Raw genomic sequence first — 24,131 nt, 5'->3', positions numbered from 1 at the left:
TAGTATTAAATATACGTCCGCATACTGTAGTTCCCCCTTGTGTCCTCTGATTCATGTTTCACTTTTGCTTTCTAAACTCCACTGGTTTGACTTTGTCAGTGTCTTTGTGATTTCTCAAGAAGAATTAAATAAAGATGTAAATGATGGATTTGTGATACCACACCCATCTACACATTTGACTTAATAGTCTTTTCTCTCTGCACAGTTCAGTCTGTGGGCTGTACAGTATGTGCCTTTGTACTGTAGGTTTGCATGCTTTTAAAGGGAGTAACAGGATCACAGGATAGTACAACCGATGGTGCTATTTCTATCTTTTTTCTGTCCTTCTGGGCTATAACTGGGTCTACCAGTACCACTAAAGGTTGGTGAACGGCACCAATATGGGAGAGGTGAGTAACCTTCCGTGCTTAAGCTCGCCCCTGTAGATACCTTGGCAGTGGTGTTTGAAATTGATCTCCTTGGAATGGAGTGCTTTGCAAACATTTGCAATACAAAATAGTAACAATTACATGAACACTCTATCACATGTGAAGCATTTTTTAAAAATATGTTTCTGTTTGGGTCAAAAGCATAATATGTTTATTAACCAGTTGGGTGGGGTGTATTAGTACTCATTAGGACAGGGGTGTTCACTCTTGGTCTACAGGTCAGGTGTGTGTCTGCCGCTTAACGAACTGAATCAGCTGCTTGCTAGTTTAATTGGACAGATTTCATAGCTTTTCTCCACATGTCAGGTGCTTCTGCTTTAAGCAGACCTGGAAATCCTGCGGCCACATTGACCCTCCAGTACCAGCATGGAACCACCCTGCTTTAGGGCTCTGAAGAGACTGGGGTATGACAGTGAAAATGTCTGTGGAGCAAAAGGACTAATTATCAAGCTGAATGAACATGGTGATATGGTGATTGACACAATGATTCATTGTGATCTCTCCTGATACGGCACACAAAGGCTCAATAAGCAAAAACAAAAACAAAAAGAACCCCTCTGTATTACACCCTTTTGGTATAATTTAAAACAGGAGCAAAATAGAGTACGCATACTGAGCAAATAGAAACATTTAATTTAGTGGCAGCAAATTCTGCCTGTCCTTCAAAAACCATATTGCATTAAAGTTTGTTTCATGCGAGATTACTTTTAAACTTTTAATTTTCATTTAATTAGATTCTGCTCAATGGAGCAGTTGATTTTGCACAGTACATGAGAGTCAATCTGCAATGTCATGGTAATTCATTCACACTGGGGCTCTCTCTCTCTTCAGGTCTATGTTGTTATTATCTCTCCTAGGCTTAGACATCTTGCAGCTTTCTATCAGCTAGTAAAATGGTTCTGTGATACAAAAAAATCCAAACATCTAAAGAAGGCAACTTTGCCTTTCCACTGTTTAAAAATATCTGTGGCTTCCTGCACAAGTGTGAAATACTGATAACTGATGTGCAGTCTTTGATGTCAGCGTGTGTCCCCTGTTCATCCCTTTGAGTCGCTGGCGTTAGCTGCTAAGCTATGTTGCCTAACCTAGCACAGTGTGGATACTGATAGTCACATTCTGCTTGGCTTCACCTGGATTCTGTCCAGTCATGATCTTGCACAAGCAAATCAGTAGTAGCTGATGTCAATCATACGCTGGAGGCAAGAAAGACAGATGATTAGAAATATATGGATGTGATAATGATTATGATGAAGAAGAAACTGACGTGAAAACAATGAATTATTCAGGAAGAGCATTGCTTCTAAAACTACCTGTTTCAGTCATAACAGATCGATTTTTTTCCGCTCCACTATGAATCCATGAAAAATGAAAATCAGCGGTAACATGGCGACTTTAATGACACGCAAATAAAACAAAGCTCTTTGCAGCTGGACCTTTGAGAAGCTTGCAGTCACACACTGAGGCACACATTCATTTTCTCACACTGTGATATCGGTGGCTTTATTGATTAGTCAGTAATTATATAAAAACATATGATTAATAACAGAGTGCCCTTTACTTTCGGTAGAGCAGAATCCATTCTTGTCGCCAATAATCTCAGAGGACAAAGAAAACGATTGATGTAAAATCCAGAAATAACAGAGCAAGTCACGTCTTGGAAGATATAGCTAGAGAAATGCTTAGATGCAACCAGTGTTCTTAAGGAACCGCTTCAACATAAGCTACAAAATGAACAGGTACAGTATCAAGGTAACAGAAAATCACAGCACTGGAATAGGAATAATCTGTAGTAAGAATAATGTGCTTCAGAAAGAAGAGACCAGCCCCCTATCTCTCCAGTCCCACCTGGTAACCCCACCAGCCTCCTGTCTCCCCCCAGACAAATCTGAGTCTTTAACCATTTCTTAATACACAGATTCACAGCACAGTGCATTTCATTCCTTATTAACCATGACCACCAAAGGCAGTTACTTCACGAGTGTTAAGTGACCACACGGACAGTAGCTGTTGTTAAACTCTCGTCAGTCTCTCTGTGTTGCTGTGTGAGTGTGAAGATGTCTGCTGTTGTCATGCTGTCAGCATTCAGGGAGTAGCTGAGGTCTAGACCTCCGAGTCCCGTGCTCAGGAAGCCATTATTATCAGGGCTGTCTTTTTTGACCCCGTCCTCTCTGTTGGCAGTGTTCGTCTTCCTTGTTGTATTGCGTTATTGGGCTGTGCCGTAAAACAAATTTCCCCCAGAGGATAACACAGCTTGAACTGAACTGTTAATAACCGCTCTTGGGGATGGCTGGAGGCGGTGTCACTTTATGTAAAAGTGTCTAGTGTTGGTGAAGCCCTCACCAATGGGAACAGCCTTCATGTTGGGGGGGTCCCTGGTGATTGGTAAGGAGGGAGTTACAGTTTGAAAAGGTTTTTTATTTTTTTTATTTTTGCAAGACAGTGTTCTCGAGGAGAGACGGGGGTTATTAGGTTGGGCCCGTATTCTTTTGTCTTTTTTTTTGGCTGGCACTTGACAGTCGCGGGGGTGGGGACACACTGAGGACTGGAGGAGCGCTAATGGTTTTATCCATGGCTGTACTGTAGCCAAGGGCTCCCAGCAGAGATGGCCTTTGTTGCCCTGGCCTCTTGTGGCTCTCCCCAGCTGGCTGTCTTTGTGCCCTGGTGAATAGGCAGGAAGTCAGGTAGCCGGAATGGGCAGCCTGTCAGCTGGTGCGTTTAAAGACAAACACGCAGCGCGGGGTGATAAAAGAGAGTGGGGGTAGGAAGAGGTTTTTTTTTTGTGGGGGGGGGGGTGAGGGAATTTGCAAGCCCTCCACTGGAAGAGGTCACTATTTCACCTCAAGCTCTTTGAAACAGGATGAGAAACTAACGGGGGGAAAGTTGAAGAATCGGAATTCATCCAGTTAACAATGATACCGACGACTTTGTGCTGCTCTAGTCATTATACTCCGCTTATTTACTTAGGTTGTCAGAGACAGAAGAGAAATCACACTGGGAAACGCACAAAGGCAGCACCTTGTATTTTAAAGTCGACTGTGATAGAAGGGATACAGGTCCATTAGGGATCTGGAGTTGTGACTGGAAGGCAGTCAGACACTGCTGTGTACTATAGAACAAGGTGCTTCCCCTGTTTAGTCTAGTACATTATCCTGCTATATAAGTGGTTGTAAATGTAAGTTGCTTTGGCTAAAAGCATTAGACAAATACAGTACTGTATATACTGTAAATAATACCTTCTACATCAGGTCACAAGGCTAAGCTGCTGCTTTGTTTCTGCCCGCTCCTTTTCGTGCTTGGTTCTGTGTATGTCTGCAGCTTAAGAGGCGGTAATGTCTGTGCAGCGTTAAGGGAGAGGAGAATGGTCACTGACAGCAGTCTCACTCTGAACTCCTGGCCCTTTTTCTCCCTCCTCTCCAGCTGTGGAATTGCTGCCTGAAGTGAGATGAGGAGACTGTGCGGTGTGTAAATAATGATAAGAAGAGGCCTTTGCTGTCCTGCCTCTGCAAGCTGTTGACCCCAGCAGTCCTTCCAATTCATGGAGCGGTTGTGAATCATTGCTTCTTTTACAGTGCATGTCTCCATTGCTAATGATCACTTTAGCTTACCGAATGACTACCGCAGTTCACAACCAACACCTCAGAGTGTGCAGTGAGGAATGGTACTATGATTTAGGAATCAGGGGTGATTCCTATGGACTGTATAAAACAAATGGAAATTTTCACAGATTTTTTTAATAAAAACTAAAGTTATTCTGCTAGCTTTCTTAGAGAACATTGAGGGAGATTCAGTCTTTTTGGCCACAGATTTTGTGCAGCAATATTATACTTTCCCATCTTCCTCTTTTGTACAGCCTGAACATTCTCTGTCATCTCAGACAGCTCTATAAGAGGAGACAACATTAGACAACTCAAAAACTCCCATAACCCCCTCACCCCTTAAAACATTAAAGGTGATATAAACAATTAAATAATTCCTGTTTAAATTCAGTCTCGTGTGACAGAATTTCTTGATGTGTAAGCTACATGGGCTGACTGGCCTGACATTGTCTTAAGTTCCTTGTCTTCTGGACAAAACAAACTAAGCACAAAGTGGAGTGGATAGACAGAAACACTGGCCCACTAGCTTGGCTTTGTGCATCATGCTGACAGGGCCTGATGCAGAAGGTCACACTGAAGGCTGATCTTTACGCTGTGAGCATGGAAAATAGCCCCTTCTCACTTCTAACCTTTCCTATGTTTTGAAGTATTCTTCGTGTTTTTGGGTGCTTGTTCTGTTATACAGTAGCAAGGTTAAAGAAACACTGATGTCAGAGTCGGAGTGGGTTTATTGCACAAGTCTGGGCTCTTTTTCCATTTTCCAGCTTCTTTTACAGTCTCGTGTCAGCACAAGTGCATGCCTATGCTACTTTCTGTAACATTTGGTGGCCAAAGATTAATTCTAATCGGAGTCAGTTAAGCCAGACAGTTTTTTTAAGACGAAGCCTGGGAGCTGTGAACATGGCGCATTAGATGGAATACTCAAGATACTGCTGTAGGATTTCATGGCAAAGGGGATTTTAGCTTCCTGCTTATCACAATGCGGCGGAGCTATAAGAAACTCAACTGCACCCCCCCAAAAAAAAGCACAAAATAATTGTGCGAATCTAGCAGCGCAAGACAGTAGCCCAAGAGAGACAGACTGGTATCAGCTGATGCCCAAGCCAGCAGTGCTGTTAGAAGGTGATGCTCTAATACTATTACCAAGCTCAATTATTCCTTCTCAGGGGGATCAGTGCACAGTTGCGAGGAAGAACAAAATAACAACTTCCAAAATGAGAACTGGGAAGGGGCAGAAGCGATCAGGAGCTACCGCAACAAGCAATTAAAAGGGAATTAACAAGCGCCGACTGAAATCTGTTCCGTAACTCGATGCTTATTAAATGTAAATGTTATTTTATTCTGTTTTTTTTTTTTTAATCTCTGGATCCTGGGCATGGGTGTAATCCTTCGAATATAATAAAGCAGAGGCACAGGCAGAGGCTGTATCTGCCCGGCAGTATCAAATGCAGTCAAGTGCAGAACTGCAGGTGGGAATCTGCTCTGCACTAGTGCTTCTTCCACCCTTAAATTCCTGCCTAAAAAGACAAGAATCTTTCCTCAGAGGCTCAGTCACGCGCAGTTTAATGGCCTTTCAGGATCTTTAGCTTGATGGCAGCAACGTGGCTGCAATGACAAAGGTCTAAGAGGTATTGAAGTGTTGAGTCACTTTTGGACGATTCATTTTATTTCCACATATTATTCCAGTCACAGTCCTGTTGCCTTATAGGGCCATGCATCTTAGCCAAAGTAATAAAACAACAAATTAATAGTGTAATTTGCCGATTGCATCTTCTTTTGATAGAATTGCACATTCTTATTGTGTTTGTGTTCTTATGATGAGGAACCAATAATTGAAACTGATTAAATAAGGCAAGTGTTTTTTTTTTCTTTGCCTTTCCCTCTCCATAGAGGAGCCATACTGTCTTGTCCACTTGTCCTTGTACCATCTTTCAGATGAGACGTTACACCGAGGTCCTGACTCTCAGGGATCATTAAAGGTCCCAGGGCATTTCTCGAGAAGAGTTGGGAGTTATCCCAGTGTCCGGGCCAGATTTCCCCCTCGACCTTTACCGTGGCCTCCAAATTGTCCCCATGTAGGACTGGCTTGCACTGGCCCTGCGGTGGCCGGGTGTACCCATGGTGTACCCTGTCTTGCACTCGTTGCTTGCCAGGTAGGCTGCGGCTACCTGCAACACTGTATGGTATAAAGCGGTTTGGTAAATGACATGACATGTTACGCAGTATATGCAAATACTATATATACAGTATGTGAAGTATAGAGCTCACCGTCTCATCAAAATGTTTATGACAGCAGGGTTACTTTCTTCTTGCCTGATCCTGACAGATCTCAGAAGGTAAGCAAGGCTGGACCTGGTCAGTACTGATGTGATGGGAAACCGCTAAGGAATCTAGTTTGCTGCTAGAACTGCTGGACCAGTAGGTAGCGATCTTCCCGCTAGACCAGAATTTTCTAAACAGTACCAAGCTGTGGTGACTGAGGATACTGTATTGTGGGACACGCAGTCCTTTTGGTGAGACGTTAACCTGTATGTCCTCCTGTAACTAAATTCTTCTCTGAGCTTCTCTGGTTCAAATCCCACGGCCAGCATAGGAATCCTACTCTGTTGGGCCCCTGAGCAAGGTTCTTAACCCCAGCTGCTCCAGGTGCGCTGTATAAATGGCTGACCCTGCGCTCTGACCCCAGGCTTCTCTCTCCCTGTCTGTATGCCATGGAGAACAAGCTGGGGTATCCGAAAAGACAAATTCCTAATGCAAGAAATTGTATATGGCTAATAAAAGTGATCTGATCTCTTAATATTATCATTAAACTTATAAAAATATTGGCATACATGCAACCTATGTACCTACTGTATGTATAAACTCTGTTAGTGCCTGTGTGTGTACATACAGTATGTGACACACATTTAAAGTTAACTGGTTTTGTGAAGTGTATTTTACACATCATATCCATTACAGATACCCATTTTCTACTTAAAAAATGTGCAGTATGTTTTCTTTTTCAGAAACGTTCATCAGCAGGGTGATCTACAAATGCTCTAGCGTTTTAGATCTGTGTACAAACTCTTCATTAGAGCAGACAGCGAGTCCTTGTGTGTGTATCTATGTCTGTTTGTGTGCCCGTCAGCTGTGGGGTCACTGTATGTCTTCATTACCAGTGCTCACAATGAGTTGAGAGACAGTCTGTGGAGAGAGTTTGCACCTTGCTGTAGACGCCATGATAAATGAGACTCGTGGGGCTGCACTCAGAGACTCTCAGTCACTTCACGCTGTGACTTACTCCCATTATTTCACCAGCTAAATGATGCTGCATCTGGTAACAAACATTTAGACACCTCACTGCCGCAGAGTAGCAACTTAATTTGGCTTTGTTTCCCATCTCTCCGAGCTGAAGGGTTTGATGACAGTGAGCACAGATGTTCTTTTGTTTTCCATGTGTGTGAAGGGGGTCAATGGTCTCGTTAATAAATTATGTACCTACCAAAATCAGCGTTTCCTTTTTTTTTTTCTTTAGATGCTTCTAGCACTTTTAGGGAAGTATTTTGTGAATATTCATTTACAGCTGCTGCGTAGATATGTGATATAAATAACACAATAGTTTAATAAATAAGGTTGAAGCATGGGCAAGATAAGAAGATGTGTAATTCAGAACATAAGGTGGGAATTTCTCAAACTTTAAAGCTTTTGGACTTTTTAGGGCTGAATTAAATGAACGTGCTCAGTTTATCCAATCAGAAACTTTCCAAGAGCATCTATTTTTCAGCAATTTCCCCATCGATATAACCATAGCCCTAAGAACCCCCTACTTGATTCCACGGTGCTGTTGGAATGTACTGTATACAGTAGATTGCAGAGTTTGTAGTTCTATACTTGTAGAACTGTATTTCCTGTAGTCTATAGGAAGAGTTCATAAATGGGTCAACAGCATGAATATAATAATATAAATTAATGAATTCCCCATACTGGCGAATTAGATCAAACTTAAAAATCGAAATAAGCCAGAGAAGTAGTACACATTCAACTGGAAAATATAATGTGAAAATATGGTTACTACCACTAATTCTAACCAAATTAGTTTTAAAATCCTCAGATGTTTAAAATAATGTACATACTCATCCTGACCTGGCCAGATCAGCTTCAATCTTTCCCTGTTGGGTATGTTAATAATTATTGCTGTTCATAGTATTCCCATGTGTATTCCAAAGGGTTTATCATCACTGACTGATTCCCTCGTAAGAAAAGTTGAATGTTGGTTCCAAGATGTACGGTACTTCTTAGGAGCTGGAAGCTGAAACTTATTTGTTTTTGTTTTCATTTTTCTTGACCCAACTTGATTGGCATATTGAGCTTATTATTCTGTTGGATCTCAGAACACTTTATATACAGTACAAGAGAGGACCTTTCCATCTATATCTGATGAGCAGGGCCCACCTGGGTGGCGCACGATGACCAGTCTGTTCCAACAGCCCATATTCACAGAGTCACAAATTACTTCACCAATTCTGTGAAAGGGGGACTTTGGGAAAGCCAGATTACACGGATATAGACTGGAAATCTTTCATTTGTAACCTCACATGTGCTATTCTGATGTTCTTAAGAACCTCTCAAGCCCATCTTGAAAGAAAACAGCTTTCTGAATCAATAAGTTCCTAAGCACCTTCTGTGACTCAGTCATACCTCAATTCATAGTGCAGAATGAAAATAAGAAATATTAAATCCTGTAAATGTCACTGAAATCGGGAAAACAAGCAGTTAAAAAGAGCCATTGTGTGAAGGACATGAAGAACAAGAAGGAGAGCTTTCAATCTCCAAAAATCGTTAGAGAACAATAAAAATAGAGAATGTCTGCATTGTAACTTGTATTTAAATTAGTTGTACATAGTGGCTCTAATAAGCAATTCTATTGAATATAATATGGCACCATTACTCAGCAAATTGAGACATTTCAGATGTTACCTGCGGCTGATTTCTTTGTAAGATTTCCTGATGCAGAAATATCAAATATTTTACTTTGGCACATTAGTATGCACATATTTACTCAATGGTGGAACTATTGTGAAATATGCAGCACACATTGCTGGCTTGTAAAAGACTACAGATTGAAAAGCTGAAATGGATCTGAGGGCAGTACAATGGGATTCTTATGTTTTCCTGAATTAGACACCAGGTGTTTAAATGCTGTTGGGAGTAAGTGTATTTAAAATGCAATTTAAAAGTCAAAGTTTCACAGTGTTCCAGTGCCCCTACACCATTGAGCTGTCTCGATGCTTTCCTGAAAAAATTGATTTGTTGTTTGTTTTAAAGAAACTTTAATAAGCAGGAGTTTTAAGGGTCCAATGTGGAATGTCAAAGTATTGATATTTGAATTTTGTTTATCCAAACTTAAGTGCTGGGTCTGCTGCAATTACAAAAAACACATGTTGGCAATCTGTTTGCACTTTCAAAACCAGATGAATGGAGCACACATTTCATGTTTACTCTGCTGGGTGTCAAAAGGGAATTAATTCACAGCGAATGAAAGCAGGGATTTCAATATAAATACTTGTCCGTTTCAGGCTATGTTTGTTGTAAGCTGGTTACCTAGGTGATGAACGGATCAAGAAATGAGGAACAGTAACAGTCCCAGCCCTTATGTTCACTGTGAAGTTATTCCAGATTTCAAGTAGTAGACCTTTGTGAGACCTTTGTGAGTACCAGCTTGTGGTTAGAAATTATACCATGAGTGACCGATGCACAACAGAGCTTGAAATTCCTGGTTGTAGATAACTGCACAGTAAATGACAGTAATACCAGAGCATTAAGATCTACAGATTCTCAACAACATGCTAAACAACGTACTATATATGTTGTGATGTGTCAGTCCTACTTTCTGGGCGGTACTCACTAATCTGAACTGTTGCAATTGTTATCGTTCGAGAGCTGACTATAAACAGAGAAAAAGGAGGTTTGTCAGGTTGACCGTGTTATAAAAGAGCTGTTGAGTGCTATATTGCTCATCTTTAAATAACAACAGCACCAATCCATTTCCCCAGTATTCCTAATATCCTGCACTGTAGAATAACTTTATGGCGAGTTCTGTTTATTTAAAAATGTCATATGGATTGTAGCTAAGCCTGGTGAGATAGCCGGTCATGAAAGAAGGCAGTTGTTTCCCCGTGACATAATTCTCAGGATTCCTCATGCAACATTGTAATCAAGTCGGGGAAAAGTTAAGAATCCATTACAGTTGCAAGTTACCTATTCAAAGACTGTTTTTTTTTTTTAATTTAACAAGACATTGCAGGAAAATAATATTATAACACTATCAGTTGTTTGTGTCATGTGTAGGTAATGCATTGCCTCTTAAGCAATTTTCCCAGAAAACTATGGCCCCCACCCATGAAACTACCCATAGGAAAAGGGAGGTCATACAGGGCTGGGGAGGACAAATACCTAACATTTACAATGACCAATGCAACAACTATAAGAATCCACCAGGATAGATTTAGAGAGCCTTAAGAAGGCACAATACAGGAGCAAATACTGAACCTGGCTTTTCTAGCATGTATTCCAGTTGGACTGTCCCATTATAACTGTATAACCTAGAACTCAGCGATCAATATAGTCCCCCCTGGAATTCCCCATACATTAGATCTACAGCTTGGGTGCACTACGGCAAGGGCAGTAAGACAGCAGACAGTCCATTCCACCACTCATGTGTGGCAACTCTTTTCTTCCATTGCGTTGATAATCCCCAGATCTCCGGCTCCGTCTCTGTTATCCTCTGTTCATTCAGGTCGTGTCACAGGACAGACGCGCCTGATTGCAAAACACCGCTTTCATCTCCCAACTTCAAACACATCGGTCAGACAGGTCAATTAAGAAGCAGAAAATGTCTATTGTGACACATGAATGTTGGAACAAAAACACCGGACACACCAAATCTGCTTTGGCTTCAGAAGACGTGCTTTCCCTTCGAATTCATTATTTTACTTCATTCCAGCTACTTCCCTGGGTCTTTTTTTTTTTAATGTAAACTACCATCTGTTTCTTGAAGAGAGGCTAGACTTTTCAAACCAGTAGTTTTCAAACTTTTTAACCCGATGAGCCGTTCCTACATAAATAAAAACATCTGAGGCCTACCTTAGCTTTGATTTAATCACGAATCTGGTTCTTAGACCTCTGAAAATGTTTCTTGGGAGGCTTGTGTTCCTGTTCTTGCTGCACAGTTAAGATGAGGTTGCTGACAGACTCATAGGTTCTTGTTAACTTCCAGGACCAAACAATCCATTTTGTACAGGTGCGATGATGAAAATGGTACAAGCACACACAGTGACTCCTGTGCTGATACCAGCTGCTCCGAGTGGAGAGCCAACGTTTTCTGTTCTTAGAAAGATCTCAGAAGCTCGTCTTCAGTTTTTCCACTGTAATTGCTATTTTTATTTTTAAACCTCAACTTGGAATGGATTTTGCCATTGATTGTGCTGTGTGGTGTTTGAAAGGAGCTCTGTATCAATGTTGTTTACTGATTTTATAGCAGGGGATATTGAAAATATGACTTTTGGTTTATAACACTTTTATCAAGGGTAACTGATATTTTTACTCATTGATATTTAATGTTAGCTGGAGCAATGAGAGTAAAAGTCCTTGCTGAAGAGTACAAAAGCATTGTCCCACCCTGGATTTCTAATTTGCAACCTTCCTTTGTAGTAAATTGTATCATTTTAATGCTACGTCTTGATTTATTTGCAAATTTCTTTACAAGATTAGTCCCTGCTCATAATTTACCTAATCCAGCATAATCCCAGTCCTGCATGGTATCAGGCTTCATTGACTCCAAAGCACAAATCCAGTGGTGAATTTATTACTTTAGGCAGGGATGTGTTCGCAAATCCTAATAGAAAGCAAAATTTAAGGCTGACATTTTTCCTTGCTGTGCTGCTACCCTTACCAGGAATATACACTCTCATGATAATGGATGACGTTTCTCATTTTGCACGGTTTTCCTAAAACTGCTATGTGTGATGAACCTAGGGTTTCTTAGAATTCCACTCTCTTTTTCTAAATACTCTAAATATTTCTCTATATTGCTTAATTATAGAAACCAATTTCCGTCGGCTGTACCCAGCTCTGGTCATATTTGACACTTTTCTGTCACATGTACTCCACCTTCCTGGATGGTCATCAAGGTGGAACTGTGGTTAAAATTGTTGCCTCTCAGTGCGGGGATCCTGGGTTCGGTTACTGGATCTGGGGTGCTACAGTATCTGTGTGGTGTTCATATGTTCTCCCCGTGTTTGCCTGGGTTTTCTCCATGAGCTCTGGTTTCCTTCCTGAGATATACTAATAGGTGATTTGGCTTCTGGGAAAATTGGTCCCAGTGTGAGCATGTCTGTGTTTGTGTGAGTCTGCCCTGCGATGCGCTGTTGTCCCATACAGGATGTGCCCTGGCTTGCGCCCATTGCTTGCTGGGATAGAGTAGGGGTTAGAAAATAGATGCATGGATGTTTCCTGGATACAAAAATGACATCAAAACAATTAAGCAGTAAAATGAGACTAAAATGACAGTGCAGGGTGAAACCAAATCCACGATCGATGGGTCATCATAAATGGACTTGATATACTGTAGAATTTTAATACATTCATTGAGAAGAATAAAGCATGCAGAACTCCAACAGGATGTGCAGACTTGCAACTTGGAACAAATCCTCGTTAAAAAAAGAAACATCAGCACAATGATTTTCCTATTCAGCCCCTGTTGTGGTCTATCTTAAAACAGAACAGGTTGTGTATATTTCAAACATGAATGGCTACATGAAGGTATCACGACTGCAGGCTTTAAAAGTGAAAACCCTGCATGGGTGAGAATGCCTTTACAGGGTACTGGAGAGCCCACCACAAGACTCTCCTGTATTCTAAAAAGCCACCTGGTTACAAACCTGCACACACTCCCTCATTGTGCAGCAGCGGCACAGGGCTCTATCCGGCAGGTCTGCTGTCGGCTGCTCTGATGCACCGTCAGCTTTGGCTCCAGCCTGCCTGTTTGCTGCCTTCGCTGCCCTTTTTTACCGAGTAGACAGCTGTCATGCCTCAGTGACTTGGACCAGCCACTTTTCACACTTTACTGAAATCATCAGCAGGGCTGGAGGATACGGCTCCGACACTGTCCCAGCCCTTGTTCATTTCTCCTTTTTTTTCCGCGACTGATGCCTTACCTGTCTTAAATAAATAAGGTTAGTACGAGCTCTCTCCGTGCTGGAATTTGCATGCTTTCTCTGTGTGGCTCTGTGATTGCTGTCGGAGACTCTTTCTTCCCACATGTTGATAGGCGCCTGGCAACCATGCTGACTCTAGAAAGGCTGGGACAGGGCTCAGGTGAGAAAGAAATGAGGTAATTACAGTTCTAACTGGATTACAGATGTAGGAATGCACTGTGGTACGCATGCTGTGCTTACGGTATTTCGCAGAGATGGATCTAAGAAAGCCTATGGAAGAAAAGAAACACTTGTTGAATTCATTCTTAAATGTCACATTTTATGTCCCCTGGAAGAGTTTGACTAAATTTTTAACGTATTTTCACCAACAGAGGTCTCTTGCCATTTTCTGCTTGAACACGCCTGAAGATGGGTTAGCCTTGCACAACATATTAAAAGCTGGTCATCTCAATGAAAAGATTGATGGAGCCAAAGACCAACTATACATTTATCTGGCAAATTCAGAGCTCTGCACCTCATTGGAATTCGAGCAATTAGTCAACTCCCGTGACATTGATTGATGGCTTTGTACCTGCCACCAGAATGACTATACAGTAGCTTGTCTAAAACAGAGGGGTCCTGAAAGAGTGGTGTTCAGCCTTGCGATGGTACATGGTAAGATACACGACAGATTAGAAAATGAAGCTCCTGCCATGTTCACGATAAAAGAAAGGACAGCATCCAATTCAATTAAAGGTAGCTGCCAAATTATCATTCCACTGCAGCCTTTCGGTTTCTGTGCCCGCCCACAAATTATTTGGATTTTCTCTTCCTTTTAACTTGCGGAGAAAGCGTCTCCCTAAAGCGGGCTGGCTGAGAGGTTGGTACAGTATGTCTCGAAGGCCGTAGAAGAGAAGTGTCTGGCTCCCCCCGACAGTGATTCATTATCCAGTGGTGCCTTTCACTGCAATTTATCATCTCCCATCATTTGTCTTCCGGAGGGCAGGTTAAAACAATTAGCACACTCGATGGTCTGTAGCACGCGCGCCTCTCAGGAGCAAATTAACTTTTTATTTATGTGGGAGGATGACGATCAGACTCCCGTTGCGCTTCGGGTTTGGGGCATTTCAGAAATCCGCAGCTACAGGCTCCTGAACACCAGCCCAGACCAAGGCATCGTGAGTTTCAGCAGAACACTGGGTTCGCTTAGTCGGGGTTCAATGAAATAGACAGATGTGGAGTTAAAGTACCGTAAATGTGACATTACTGCAGGAAATCAGTTCTGGCTTCGTCTGCATGATTTGTATAAGAAGATGTGACTGGTAAAGCATGAAACAGATCAAATTGCTTTGCATTGGGAGTTTTATTTCCATCCTGGATTTTGTGTCCATTATGAACTTTAATTCTTTAGGATTTTCAATCCCTTCCTCTTTAAGTCACAAACTGTAGCCTTAACCATGTTTGTGTATAGTCCCCGTGTTCCAAGTTCAGGTATTTGAATACTATTAAATCCCGTCTTGTAATGTGTTATTGGAAATTTAAAAAGGCCAACTGTGTCAAAACCATGGGCGGTACACAGGTTTATTTATGTGGAGCATTTGTTGTCACAGGAGTTTGTGCAAGCTGTCTCATTAGTGGGAGCATCAGAAATAGTGTCTGTTTCAAGAATTCAAAACAAAGTGGTTATGTTTTTGTTTCCCCGAACTCCGATTGAATATTTCAGTATCACAAATTTAGACTTTATTTTGGGTGCAATCCTTTGAGTTGCCTTTTTTCTGGTCAGTACACAATATTCCCCTTACAGCCCTGATGCGGATGTTGTTTGAATGGCACAGCAGCTAAAGCATAGTCCTCTTGAGCACTGTGATAAAATGGAGCCCGGTTTCCAGTTTCCCAAGTCTTTCGTGTCGTGTCTTATGAGAGCTGGTTTATGTGGAGAATCCAAAGACCCCCCCCTGGAGAAGAGACAGCACGTTTTCCTTTTGCGAATACTTCTGTCACTTTTTTTTTGGTGACCTCGCAAGAGAAGGATTTGGTCAGCTGGAAAAAAACAAATACATGCATATTGATCAATGTTCATAACCACGAAACAATATGGGCGAGGGCAGTGTGCGAGTGGTACAGGGAGACAAACCACACTGGCACTCCTGTGTGGAGTGTGAGTGGGTCCAGACAGCCACCAGAACACCGGCATGGACCGACACCCATGCACACACACACACACACACAAACACAGACCGGCTCCCCCCTTCTCTCTCGCAAGCCAATCTCAAAGAGAAAGGGGGAAAATGAATCACTATGGAAACAGGAGGGAAGGATCTAAAAGCTTCCTTTTTTGAACGGGGGGAAAAAAAAAAGAATTAAAAAAAAGGAAAACCGTCGGCCCCGGCGTTAGGCTGAGAATTTCCTAACGCTCCGTGTGATGCTCTCACTTCTCATTCATTGTCACCGTAAATGTCAGGATCCGCCAATTTGACCCGAGTTTCATTAGGAGGACCTTTCTCTTTCAGCCTCAGTGTGCTTGTGCGCATCGTACAGCGACAGTAATGAGACTCATCCATACTAATCTACCTGCGTCTGCAATCAATTCATACACACATACATATATATGAATGATTATGGTGCTAAGGGGGCTGGGGAGGGGGATGGTCATGTATTTTTAGGTTTATTTGTGTACATGTAGAAAGAGAGGGTGAAGCTGCCTTAATTGATTTCTGGTTTGATTCCTTTTTTAATTTTTCTTCTCTCTGGTAAACTGACAGACTGAAAGCCCTGGGGGCCAGGCAGAGTGAAGAGCAGCTTATCAGAGACTCAGCCACCCAGGGAACTGATTACCATCCAGAGGCAGCGGACCGGAGCCCCCCGCCGGCGCCGACAGCAGCCCCGCGGACCCGGCCCGCTGGCCAGCCCGGCCCCGCAGAAGGACCAGCCCCGGCCTCCCACCTGCCTCGTCTCGCCCCGCGGGGAGGGAGCGTCTCGGGCAGGGAAGGGGCACCCAGAGTCACAAAAGAGGGTCTATGCCATCGTCCCCAGGGACCCTTTCAGGACACACTGCAGGGTGAGTAGGAGAGCTCAGGCCCTTTTTTCCTGCCTGGCTCATTGTTCGCTCATTCCTGCCTTTTAGGTGGGGTTTCAGATGAAAGTTTCCCCTTCTTGCAGATCTTTATTTTTTAATTATTATTTTTTTTTAAATGTGCTCTTCTCCTTCATAGAGCTTATTAGCAGGGCGCTGCGAAAATCTCGGCGTACCTCTCTCGGAGCCAGCTTGTTTGTGTGTTTGTTTCGCTGGTTGGCTGCCTGTTTGTTGCAAGCTGATTTGCTGCTGTCTCTGGTTGAAGAGCTTCATTAAAAGCAGCACCAGCAGGGAGAGAAAGAGCACATTGCAGACGGGAGGGAAACCTCCCCTTTTGTTGAATGATGTCAGACCCTGCAGTTGAGTGCGAGTCTCTGGCTCTTACTGCACAAGAAAGGCTTCTACAGTTTTGCCCTAGAGAAGGAGAGAAGAGACACCAGGTGAGTATCCAATGATGGCAACATTTATGTCTTGCATTTTCTTTTATCTAGTCTTTTACTTGGTTTAATCTGTAGATTTTGCCATGCTGTTTAGGGCCATTACAGAACACATTGGGCAGAAGGAAAAAGGAATCTGTTTTTTGGCAGTGGTGTTTGTGTTCAGCTGTTTCTTTCTTGTATAGATTTTGCAAATTTGGAAACTGGTGAGTCTTTAGCACCTTGTCCGTTAGATTCCTCCCTGAGCCCCGGGAACAGGTTGCGATGACACAGGTGAAGACCACCCGTCGCCCCAAGAGGGGATCAAAGCAAAGTTTCGAGACCGATCTTAAGATCGGGAGCTCCTTTAAATTCCGGGCACAGCTTTCCTTTTGCAAATAAAAGTGAACCTTCCGAAGGATTTTTAATCAAAGTCGAATTTGTAGTTGACCTAGGGAAAACACACACGCTTATTTCCATCAGGGGAGAGGGGGAGAGGCGTCACAACCATGAATCCGAGTGCACACAAAAACCAGAATGGGACAGGAGAAGGAATTACATCTTCACAGAACCAGAATCCCCTTCACGGTTCGGGCACTTTGACCGGTACCTTTCTACCATAGACGTCTGTCTGTCTGTGTGTGCTGTGATCAAGCCGCTGGTCGATTTGTGAGGGTTTGAGCTGTGATGTAGGAGTGCCTCTGTGCTGTGCGTCTCCGAAAAGACTTAGGCAGCTGCGGGCTTTGTTTTGTCTCCTTGCTCCAGAGAGACGGGATTCAGGAAAAGGCAGGAGGCATCGCTCCTGCGCGCACGCTTGGTAAAAAACAGACAATTGGGACATAATTTGACAGATTGAGGGAATTAAAGCTTTTATGTATCAGCTCGGATACAACAGAGATAAATAGGTCATTTTGCAATTTGTTTATCAGGAAAACTTTAAACCGCTGTATTAAAACTCATAGCTGTGTTCTTACACATTTTGTGTGCCTTCAATGAAGTCTCTGTTCACACCAATTAAGGTGGCTACTACTTTTGCAGATTAACAGGATCCTAATAATAGTGCAAGAAAGAAATGTTTTGACATACATCTGTGAATGTTGCTTAGTCCATACAGCAACACAATGTAATTTGTGACTCCAAATGAGAGGATTTTTATTGCATATTACAGTAGATTGAAAGACTGTGCTTTGAAAGAGCTCCCTTTAAAATCACTTGAAAGGGAAGACCTGCAATATAAAATTTAGCAAACAAGGGTTTTCCGTACACCAGCACAGTGCCGGTGAAGTCCCAGTCTGGGAGGATGTGTCCAGCTGCTTTCCACTGATTTGAGCTGCTAAATCGCCAGGAGATCTAGGACCTACTGCATGATGAGAAAAGGAGTCACAAAAAGCTGAGCACAATCCTGAGCCACAGTGATCAATGCTCAATGGTAGCTCAATGGTATGGCATCTTTTTGTGGGAAAAAACAAATTCAGGAGTTTCATGTGATTTTTACAGAAATAAACGAAAGCAAATCTTACTCTTTAAAATCCTATTTTTTCCCAGTTGTCGCTGTTTCGTCTTCCCTAACATATTGTTCTAGTTCTTAAAATGTTGTGGCTATAATGAATATTGTGACTTTTAATAGCGGGACCTTTAAGAAGATGTGAAATATACAATAATAATGTCTCTTTTATATATAAGCTACAAACAAGCCCTGTGTGGTATAGTATGTATATTTTATATGTCTAAGCTCACATGATCAATAAAAAAGACAGAAAGCTTCTAAGGAAATGGAAATAATTTTTCTGAAGGAACTCTAGACATTGTCTTTTTAACAAGCAGAAAAGAGGTTATCAGATGTATTCCCCAATTATGACAATGGGTGAAGCAGTACTTCTTTAGTGAATGTGTATTCAGAATTAAACAGCAATCAGATTTGTAGCAGAAGTGTTTTGAATTAATTGTATTAATTAAGTCTGTCCCTGTCCGTACTAAAGCTATCGCTTTCGGGTGAACTAGACCACACTGGTGCGGACAGATTTGGACTTCAGGGCGGCAATAGAGATCCGGAGCGCTCTCTCACACCGCCTGACCACACAATCCAATTTCACTGGTCACAAATATGAAAGAAATTATTCCGCGAAATACCCCCGTCAGGACAGAACAGGTAGCTTTTCAGCTGGCGTTGCTGGCGTTGTTATTCCTTTATTTCACTAGGGCATTTAAATGAGAACAAAATCCCAATTTTCACTGATAACCCTGGTTATACAGCCCTGGAGTCATCTGAGGGTGGTACCTTGCTCCAGCGTACCAGAGCAGCACCGGGATTTGAACCCACAGTCCCCCGTTCCAAATTGGTGACTCCACACTGCCGCCTTCACAAGTTAAAGTCAGCAGCCACGGACAGCTGTTTTATCCTTATGAGGACACAGCAGTGTGTCATAGCCGTGGACTTTTTCATGTGCTTTCATTATTCAAACAATTTGCATGCCATGTCCCTGTACGTCATCACACTCAACCAGCGTGTGAATGTTGCTTAAAAGACGGCATGTGCTTTCTTTCTTTAGTGACCAGATGTACTGGCGATTAGCAGTGAAGAAATCTTGATTTGTAAAATATCGGTCCCCACTTCTTATTTAACCCGCCTTCTCAGAGGGGCATTGTAGTCCTGCCAAATGTATTAACAACGTTGAACAGTACATACTGGTCTTGGAGGGATTTTGAAAATCCTGACCAAATTGTTTGCAACTTCTTGTTGAGTCATATCAAATTAAAGACAATCCAATTTGATTATGTGTCATTATTAGATAAAGTAGTTCAGGTGTGTAGCTGCGTCAGCATGCGTAGGCTGCAAAGGAACAAGTAATAGGTTTATTCCATGCTGAAAAAAAGAAGAAAGAAAACACAACGTTTCGGCCGTGGAGCCTTCTCTCACACCTGAAGAAGGCTCCCCTGCCGAAACGTTGTGTTTTCTTTCTTCTTTTTTTCAGCATGGAATAAACCTATTATTAGATAAATACTAGAAACCCATCAAGAAGGGCCAGAATGCTATGTATATTATTTTATAGTAAGAGAGATAGTATGACCATTAGTAGTATACAGTACCTTTCTGTCAAGGCAGAATAAATATCTCCTGCATGAAAATACAGCACTTCTCTGGATTTTTGCAGATTTGACCATTTTGTCCCATGGTACAGTTTTCATGCCCTAGCTTAAAAAGAAAAGGTTCTACTAGTCTGCTGACTTAGACTCGTCTTAAGATTGTCTTGATGTTCTAAACAAAATGGAATGAACGCACAGAACTGTGAATGTCTTTGTAACGATTAGTGTTAAATGGAGGAGGATTAAGCAACATATTAGGTTTTACTGACCTTTGTGAGGACAAGGGTTTCATATGAAATGAGAAATGTAATAATGAAAATGCAATTTCCGAAAGAGGTCAGAGGAACAAGATTCTTTAATAATTTCCCTCACTCCTCACTGTGTATAAGGTTATAGGTCAAACCTGTGAGTAGAAGACTGATATCCATCTTCAGCCTATTGGTTCCTGGGTGATCAGACTGTGAGTGGGAATCTGTTTGTCTTACTGTCACACAACATGTTGTACAGTACATTTCTCACAAACAGACCTTTTCAGATTTCATATTTTGCATTCAAATTTCAAATCTGTCTTGCAGTCCAGCTCCAGATGAGCAGAACTGTTCTTAGAAAAATCATTCTGGTCGTGGGTAAAGCTACCAGTGTATACAGTTGAAAGCATGTAGCTCCCACTCATTGCCTGTGGAAGTCAGCGATTATGTGATTAATGGCACTCGTTTGAACACTGCGGTCTGTGTTCCAGTGTTGTTTTCCTGCATTAGTCCTGTAGACCTCCAGACAATCCAAGTGTGCACTTTCTCAACAATATGAGGGAAAAAACTCTTTGCCTACGGTACTGTACTTAATGAGTAATTCCCAACCTCGATTTAGAAACATTACAAAATGACATTAAAAAATCTGCACAGGAATTGTGTCCCCAGGAATAAAGATGGGAAACACTGTCTTGTTTAGCAGAACCCTTATTGAACACAGCTGAACAAGAGACGTGCTTTTTTATCTGCAGAGCATTGAAATGGCACCTGCTTTCTCAGCAGACCAGCAGTTTGAAAGACGCTGATGCATCTCAAAGTGAATTCAGTTTAGATCGCCGAAAATAATTTTGCCTTATTCGGACAGTAGATCTGGTGTCCACATTCTAGAATTGAAAACTAGGAAAGGATATTTTCTGCAGAAGTGACAAAAGAGATTATAAAGGATGTTTGTTTTTGTGGGGGGGTTAGTTTTGCACTTCAGGTTTCATGCCTAAGCCAGCAACCTAAGGAATGTGTAAGGAGAAAGCAGCCATAAGACACAGAGCTGATGATTTGTGATCCTCAACCACTTTGTCACACACTAACAGAATTTTTGCTTCTCACTTACAAAAAGGTCTCCACTGTTACCTCCTCCAGCTCATTTCCCCATCCTTAACTCATGTGCAACAGCCCTGGTTACACCAGCACATCTTCTGCTGTGTTCTGGCCATATTCTTTAAGTGGCAGGCATGTATAGACATTAGAAGCAGAGGCTCTGTTAATTTCAATAGGTCTTAAGACTAGTGTTGTACAGTAAGTGATTTAGAAAATCTACAATTTTAGGACATGATTACAACGCAATTGTATTATTCCTTTCTGCTGATTTTTCCCATTATACATTATGCATATAATGTTTGCTAAAATGATGTGTGTAGCTGATAGTTGTGCGGCTCTTCATAGCACAGTTAATGATGTTTTAAGATTGGAGTCGGGAGCTTGCGTCAGTGTGCAAGTCATAGAGGAACAGCCAGAGGTTAATTTCAGAATGGAAAGTAAAAGAAAAAGTACAGGGACAAAGTTTCAGCTGAAGGGTCTTCTTCAGATGTGTGTTTATAGATTGAGTTTTTTCAAAGCGAAACTAAAACATACAGTAGAATGATTGCAACCACTTTATAAGCATGCTCCTAATCATGCTAGAAGTTAAATTTTCATATTTACCCAAATATATTTAATGCTGTTCTTCTTAATCTTTCAAGCTCTCTAACGGTGAGATTTATATTTTCTTAATCATGTACAACCGATTCCTGAGCTCAGTATCTGGTAGGGAAGTCTAGTCTGCACGCTGGACACACAGATTTGTTTTAAGACAGGTGACCTGGCTTTGTCAGTGCGTGGAACCATGCAGTAATCAAGTAATGCCAGCAGTGCTGAAATAACAGTAATCTGGAAATGGCAGAGGTGTCAGGAGAGTGAATGCACGACTGGAATAACTAGCCGGCAGTCTCACCTCAGCCAGAAGGACCAGAGGCAAGAGAAGGATGACCATTTATTCATTTGACTTTTTTCAGAAGCATTTTGTATTGTTATTAAGTGCCGTCATTTAAACACTTTGAGATGTTTGCTTTTAAAGATTCAATCTAAGATGACATTTCCTATTACGATTCATTAGTATTGCTGGTCTGATTGTTGCAGATTGCATTCTGTGTGCTCAGTATTAAGAGTGCATTATAAATGTGTAATCTTGGATATGCTATGGTGTTGTTTTTAATCTGTGTGCATCTCTGCAGCATGATTTTCACATTGTTATCTTTGTGTCTGTGGGCATGCCTGTTTGTGTTTGTACTAGATCAGTTCCAACAACTGCATATTTTTTCTCTTTTCGTGTTTTCTTTGAAACTGTGTAAATGATCCTTTCACTTCATCACTGAATCTGAGTCTGTTGTCCTCTGGAAAAGATTTGGCGATATCTGCCATGCAAAAGTCACAATTTGCCACTTAGTTTGCATTAGGAATCATTCATTTTTATTACTTTATATATATATACACACACCTAAGACATCATTTGTGCAAGAAGAGGCTCATTTTGTAAAATCGATCTTACAGTAAGACATTGTTTTAAAATGCTGTTCTCATTCCTAACCATGACCAAATGAGAAGGAAGTGGAAGATGTCATGTATGCAATTCATCTGAACATCTGAGGAACACAGAGGCTGGACACGGGGTGCACAATATTCTTAACCCCTCTGAGGGGAGAAACTGAGAGAACCTGGCTTGGTAAAAGTTTTTTTTTGTCATTGTTTTTATTGATAGTCCACGGCCTGCCCCTGCTCCCAGCGCTGAACACAAACTCCTCACTTACAGGCCACGACTTACTTGTTGTATCCAAAACAGGCGACAGGTTAAGAATTTGGACACCACAGGGCCTAAAGCATGGTGTGAACTTGCTTCACATGAAAGAGCAGAGTTGCTGCAGGTAAATGATTGTTATTAATTTATTTGTCTGCCACTTTTATGCGACGTGACCTACAGTGCCTTGCAAAATTATCCAGACCCCTCGCGATTTTCCTGTTGTGTCATTTTAAAGCTGGCCATCAAGACACTTTGAAGTAGCAATTGATATATGCAATAAACCCCTTTTTGTGGCAAACAAATTAATTTTAGGAGCCCAGAATGACCTTAATGGGCCACACAGTATGTTGAGTAGCCTCTGTCTGGGTGTAATAATAGCCACTCCCATGATATCAGAATAAAACCACCAGTCTCTGTGATGTGCCTTGGTCATGGATAGAAGCAAAAACTGAACCATGAAGACCTAAGGAACATTCAAAGCAAGTTAGACATGATGTCGAAATCATACAATTGGCACAGACCCAGCGTAGTCATCTCTCTCAGTCAATACCATCCCTGCAGTCAAGCCTGGTGGCAGCAGCATCATGCCAAGGGGATGTGTCTCCTCAGGAGGGACTGGGATGTTTGTTAAGGATTAAAACCAATGGATGGAGTAAAGCACAGGCAGATACAAGAGGCCAAACTGGGGTGACAATTTATCTTTCAGCAGGCCAGTGATCCAAAGCTCCACTGGAATGATTTAAGTAATTAAATGTCCTTAGAAAGTCTTTAAAACTGCAGATCATTAGAGAACTCCAAGCAGCTTCAGAAAGCCCGAGAAAATCTGCCAAGAAGAATGGACAACAATTGCACCAAGCCAGTATGCAAAGTTGGTCCAGGCTTAAGCAAAAAGACTTGTGGCTGTATTTGCTGCTAAAGGTGCTTCCACAGAATATTCAGTGTATGCAACTGAATGCATTTGCAGTGAACATAGGTACCTTTTCTTACCGTTAGAAGTTTGAGCATTCAGGTTTTGAATAAATATAGAGTTTTAAAACAGGTAAGCCTCATTTTGAAACTTCAGATAATGGGACACCAGAGGAAAGGTCAGGATACCTGTGGAAGGCACAGTACATTTGCATCCTTCGGTACAGTGCCTTGCTCAAAGGTATAGCTGCACTGCCCAACCCAGGGGTTGAACCTACAGCCTTCCCGTTACAAACTTTAAATGTGCATTACCTTAATCAAATGTTACAGTATATACAGCTTTACATAATTAGAGGTTTCATGTGTTCTTTAGTTAG

General features: G+C 41.8%; 1 protein-coding gene across 3 annotated transcripts in view; it reads left to right on the top strand.

The window, feature by feature from the left end:
- LOC148655268 (dynein axonemal heavy chain 3-like) overlaps positions 1-24,131 on the top strand; it is a 237,770-nt gene that overhangs the window by 56,657 nt on the left and 156,982 nt on the right. For all 3 annotated transcript variants that reach the window (XM_088645659.1, XM_088645658.1, XM_088645657.1), the window contains one exon: positions 15,960-16,255. In XM_088645659.1, the coding sequence (XP_088501785.1) occupies positions 15,960-16,255 (296 nt within the window). The remainder of the gene's footprint in view (positions 1-15,959; positions 16,256-24,131) is intronic.

Source organism: Lepisosteus platostomus, chromosome 9, assembly GCF_059453375.1.
Source record: "Lepisosteus platostomus isolate fLepPlt1 chromosome 9, fLepPlt1.hap1, whole genome shotgun sequence".
NCBI lineage: Eukaryota > Metazoa > Chordata > Actinopteri > Semionotiformes > Lepisosteidae > Lepisosteus > Lepisosteus platostomus.
The sequence above is the reverse complement of the archived record's forward strand: the minus strand, read 5'-3'. Positions and strand labels throughout refer to the sequence as shown.